This window comes from Macrobrachium nipponense, chromosome 39 (assembly GCF_015104395.2).
Source record: "Macrobrachium nipponense isolate FS-2020 chromosome 39, ASM1510439v2, whole genome shotgun sequence".
Lineage (NCBI taxonomy): Eukaryota > Metazoa > Arthropoda > Malacostraca > Decapoda > Palaemonidae > Macrobrachium > Macrobrachium nipponense.
Genome location: NC_061099.1, coordinates 55,354,249 through 55,359,248, shown reverse-complemented (window position 1 = coordinate 55,359,248; position 5,000 = coordinate 55,354,249). Strand labels below are relative to the sequence as shown.

The 5,000-nt window shown below is 36.7% G+C and overlaps 1 protein-coding gene across 1 annotated transcript in view; it reads left to right on the top strand.

Annotated features, from left to right (window-relative positions):
* The first annotated feature begins 3,524 nt into the window (after positions 1-3,524).
* Positions 3,525-5,000, top strand: part of LOC135210468 (uncharacterized) — a 47,014-nt gene continuing 45,538 nt past the window's right edge. The window contains exon 1 of the mRNA XM_064243361.1: positions 3,525-3,652. Within this exon, the coding sequence (XP_064099431.1) occupies positions 3,525-3,652 (128 nt within the window). The remainder of the gene's footprint in view (positions 3,653-5,000) is intronic.

Sequence of the window (5,000 nt, the reverse complement as noted above, 5' to 3'; positions counted from 1 at the left end):
GAGAGAGAGAGAGAACGTAAAAGCTGAGTTTACATAAAATACATAGAAAACCCTTCTCCCACTTCGTAAATTTTATGACATTTGGTAGGCAGGCTCTTGTCATTTGTAGGTGTCAAATTAATCAGCCTAGTTAACTTATGATCTTGTTTAAAATGACGTATGGATTCGGGTTTGAGTTAAGTCTGTTTTACTATAGTGTTGTTCTGAGTTTTGTTTCACCTCACTGTTTTTCCTTAGCAGGATGCTTTAGATTAAGTTGTCTATATGATTATTTTCTAGTATGTTATGTGATTGTGTGGTAGGAAAAAATGTATTCTATTTGAATATTTTTTTTTGAGGGGGAGGAAGGTGTCAAATTAACTTAATTTATTGATTTTCTTTTTTTATATAAAAAAAAGAGTTTCCTTAAATCAGCCTTGATTTCCTTAGTTTTAAGTATTTTTCTTTTATATTCAGTTCATCAAGCTGTACTTTTCTACGGTTAACGTGAATTCAGTTGTTTTTGTTCTGTGATTTCCTCTTCTTGTTTGCAAACTACCTAAACTATCGTGTTAACGATTGTTTTTGTTTTGTTTTCGAGTTGTGTGATCAATAGTGCAGTAAAGTTTGTAGGCCGGCCTAAGGGAGATTACGATTCGGGCCTGATCAGCGCTCTTAGATGTGCCGCTTTTTCTTTTATTGGAAATCTTTTGGACATTTGTTCTTAAATCCCCAATTGCCCCTTGAAGATTACTTCGACGGACCTTCCCTTGGAAGTGATTTGCCGTAGATGTGCCCAAGATGGAATAACATAAGGTGAGATCGTCGGTCGCTCGGTTCCCGCACTGTGACGTCACAGTAATCTGTTGCTATGTTGGTGTTCACAATTTCCATACGGAAAATACTCTCTCTCTCTCCTCTCTCTCTATCACTTAAAACACAGTTATATAAAAATATGTAAGACCTTACCATACAGAATATAATCTTGTTGGAATACAAATAACGAATGTAACGAGGGTGAATGCACATATAAAAAAAAAACTTAATAGACTTATATTGAATTAGCGTATTGTTCTTTTATTTACAAAAAATTACTGAAGATTTTTTTGTTTACACCTTTTTTAAAGAAATTCTGACTCTCTTTCAGCATTTAATATCTTCACCCAAAAATGTATTCTGCACCTAATAAAGAACTTCATTACTTCCTCTGGAACATCAATGTTTAATTCCCTGAAAATATTAACTAATTTCGTAATCCCATCAACGCCTGGTTTCATCTGTTCCCCATGAAAAGATTTAAAGAGTTATTCCACTTACTTTCAATTATTGACAAATTGAGGACTGTGCCTAAACAACACTTTCCTCCTCATTTTGGAGATCCAGTCGTTGTTTAGGCCTTCATTATCAGGGAATCCTAAAGAAGGATATTTATTTCTGCACTTATGAGCTATATAACCTCCCAGATAATTCAAGGCTTCAATTTCTATACCATTTTCAGACTCTACTCCAAGATCTACAAAATCCTCTTCCTCCAGCTCATTAAGTAGACCTACCTAAGGAATTCTCATCAAGAGATGAGCAGAGATACATAATTCAGAGTTTAAGTCAACATGACTGGAGTCACTTTCTTCAAGGGTTTTGGAAACACAAGACTTACCTGGTTCCATAATACTAGTATTGCTCATTCATGGCATGTTATCATCATTGGGAGCGACATTATGACCGTGATTGCTTAAAATGTTGTTCTTACCTAACAAGAAATTCCTAAGTCTACACTTGAACTCAGTCTATACTCTGATTTACGATATCCCTTAGTGGGGTTCTTAAGAAATAAAAGATCTAGTCCTAATTATTGTCTGCACAGGAAGACTACTCAGAAGTAGGTCACTACGCAAAGGCCTAATCACCTGTTCGAACAACTTTACATTCCTAAAAAGAAAGTATAAAAGAAAAAAAAAAATGGATAGCCTTAATCCGATAATTTCTTCATCCCTTGCATAGGATATGCCTATTCTAATTTTGAACTTCATTTAAAAAATTTAGGCTACTTATCAACCGAAGATGTCACTAAAAATTGCACTAATGAGATTGTAAACAAATTGTTAAACTATATCTGACTTTACGTCCTTAACAGGTAAATTTAAAGAGGGAACTGCGGTTTTCCTTAATCTGTGATAACTCCTCTGGTAAAGTTGTGGTAGCAGTTCATGTTGAAGATTTCTTTCGTAATCTTCTGTCCGGAAATAGACAGAACAAATCCTGGCATCCTTAACATTAATGCTATCACTTCTTTTACATGCATTAATCCATAATTTGGACACCTCGGGGTCTTTAGGGAACCTGTGAAAACAAATCCCTTTCTGTCTGGAACTATTAGTGCACCCAAATATGGAACACACACCCATAATCGTGAACTGCAACAATGCAACTGATGGAGTGACAAGTGCATCGCCCAGTCGATGTGCTCCAGTGACGTCACAGAGAGAGGGAAATTAGCGATCGCCGAGTGTTACGGCCTCTGAGAGAGGTCCGCTTCAGGTTCGATATGAAATAAAATAAAAAAAAAAATATTTCAACACCAACAGTTGAAACTGGGGATTTGAATCTAGAAAGAAACACTAACACAACAAAGGTTTATTTACAAGCTTACTAACATAGGTAAATGCAGAATGATATCTCCTATTTACATAAAAAGATAGAATCTTACACTGCATGAACTGGGGGAACGGTGGGGCAATTCAAATACTTGCTAGTCAAGTTGGTAATTCGAAGCAATGGCTTCTCAAAAGAAAAATGATGATTGCAGATGTCGTCTTGACTCCGTATTGCAGAAAATAGTCTACTTGTAGCAGGAACTCCCCAAAACCTCCGTAGCAGGACCTTTCTTTCTCTGAAGTCTGCTCGACGTCGAGATAACACGAGATAATTCGTCCACTCCTGAAGACGACTAGACCAGTATCCAACCAACTCTCGAGCAACTTTTTTTTCTGATCCTTCGTCGGTCCCTTTCTCTCTTATCTCTCACGGATAATCTCTGCTGCTGCTGATTTCTCACTGATATTTCTGACCAGTGGCTCTTACTGAGTATCTCTCGACTAACTGGTGTCTCTTTCTTTTTAGATCTCTCTCTCTCTCGATCTCTGCTTCGTCCGTCGTATTTATACGGCACTCTGGGGGCGGAGCCTACAGCGAGTGACACAGACGCGCGAGAATTCCAGAATTTCCTAGATGAATCTAGACGAGGTATTGCATCAGAAATCGCGGTGTTTCTCCCGAAACATTGGCGCGTGTTGCGCTCCACAAAACGCCCGACGATTCCAGAACAGGCGCCTCCAACACGGCCGCGAACGCCTCCTTACTGCTGAACTTCTCGAAAATGCGTTCTGCTTTCCTTTATCTTTCTTTGCTAGGAAGCAATTACCATCACACCGAGCCATCTACGGCGTACGTACATTTTGGAGTTTGATCACGGCTGTGATATCGCAGGCTATAGTCATGTGCGACACCTGTACTCCTGTTTCCTGCCCGAGGATTTAGCGAAAGACATGGTCGTCGCTATTTCCCGACATGTAGGAGGCGTTACCCCAACCACTGTCCAATTTCGTCAGTCTCCAGCGTCTTGTCTTAGAGAGCTACGGGCTTGTGATGAGGCACGTAGGGAGGCAATTGCCAGGTAAGAGGAGATATCCTGTGTTGTCCTTCGGGATAGAACTCAACCCTTGTGTCTACCTGGGCAATTTTTTGTGAGCTCCCCTGTATAGCTGTTGGGAGGTTGAAGCGACCTCCATGAACTCCTGTCTGTTTCATTGCAACATGAGGATTTGTGTACTATTTATATATATTATATACTATATATATATATATATATATATATATATATATATATATATATATATATATGACTGGTAAAGGTGTTCTGTAACAACAGAATTCCATCTAATAAAAGGAGCCCATAAAAACACCAAAAGTAGAGAGAAAAGTACTATATTTCAGAGACTGCTGTCTCTCTCTCATTCATATACCTGAAGAGAGAGACAGCCAGTCTCTGAAATATAGTACTTTTCTCTCTACATTTTGTTGTTTTTATGGGCTCCTTTTATTAGATATATATATATATATATATATATATATATATATATATATATATATATATATATATATATATATTTATACATATATATAGGATGCTTAAAAAATCACAGTAGATGCACGTGACTTCATAAATAAGCGAATACCACGGGAAATGATAGTCAGGAATCCGAGCGCTTTCGTCTTTATTCAGACATCGTCAAGGAGCTACTAAAGTACAATTGGAGAGGAAGGCCTCAGGTACAAACAAGATCAGGAATACCAGATGGTTAATTATCAAAAGGGTAAAAATTAAAAGGGATTATCCAGGATTATCGGATATCACACGGTCACAAACTTAAACAGATTCTGACCCTAACCGAAATTACAAAGTATCTTTACAGTCCAAAACATGTAAAAACTGAATATATTAATTTTGTTGCTTATATTTATCGACAACTTTTTTCATTATGAAAGCATCAAGTTTAAATAAACCAGACTTAAATTTAGAACATTTCTATTATTTGACTTGATAAAACAAGATTCAATGATATTCCTTTTAACTGTGTCATTACATGGGACTAAGGCTCTTGCTTGACTCCAGTTAATAGGATGGTCTAAATCTCTCATATGTACAAATAATGCATTCGATATTTGCCCAGTTCTCACAGAATATTGATGTTGCTTAAGACGCTGTGAAAGAGATTTGTTTCCGGTCTGTCCGTAATAGATTTTATCACACTTTTTGCAAGGAATTTCATATATGCAGCCTGGAAGATCTTTAGGAGAATTTTTGATTACTAAACTCTTGACATTAATATTACTGAAAACAACTATTTATGTTAAAAAAAAGCTTTAAAATTCTAGGAATATCTAAAAACCTTTCATCATAAGGTAATTTTAGAATGTTATGCTTACTAAATTCAAGTTTGTCATTAGTTGAATAAATGTTT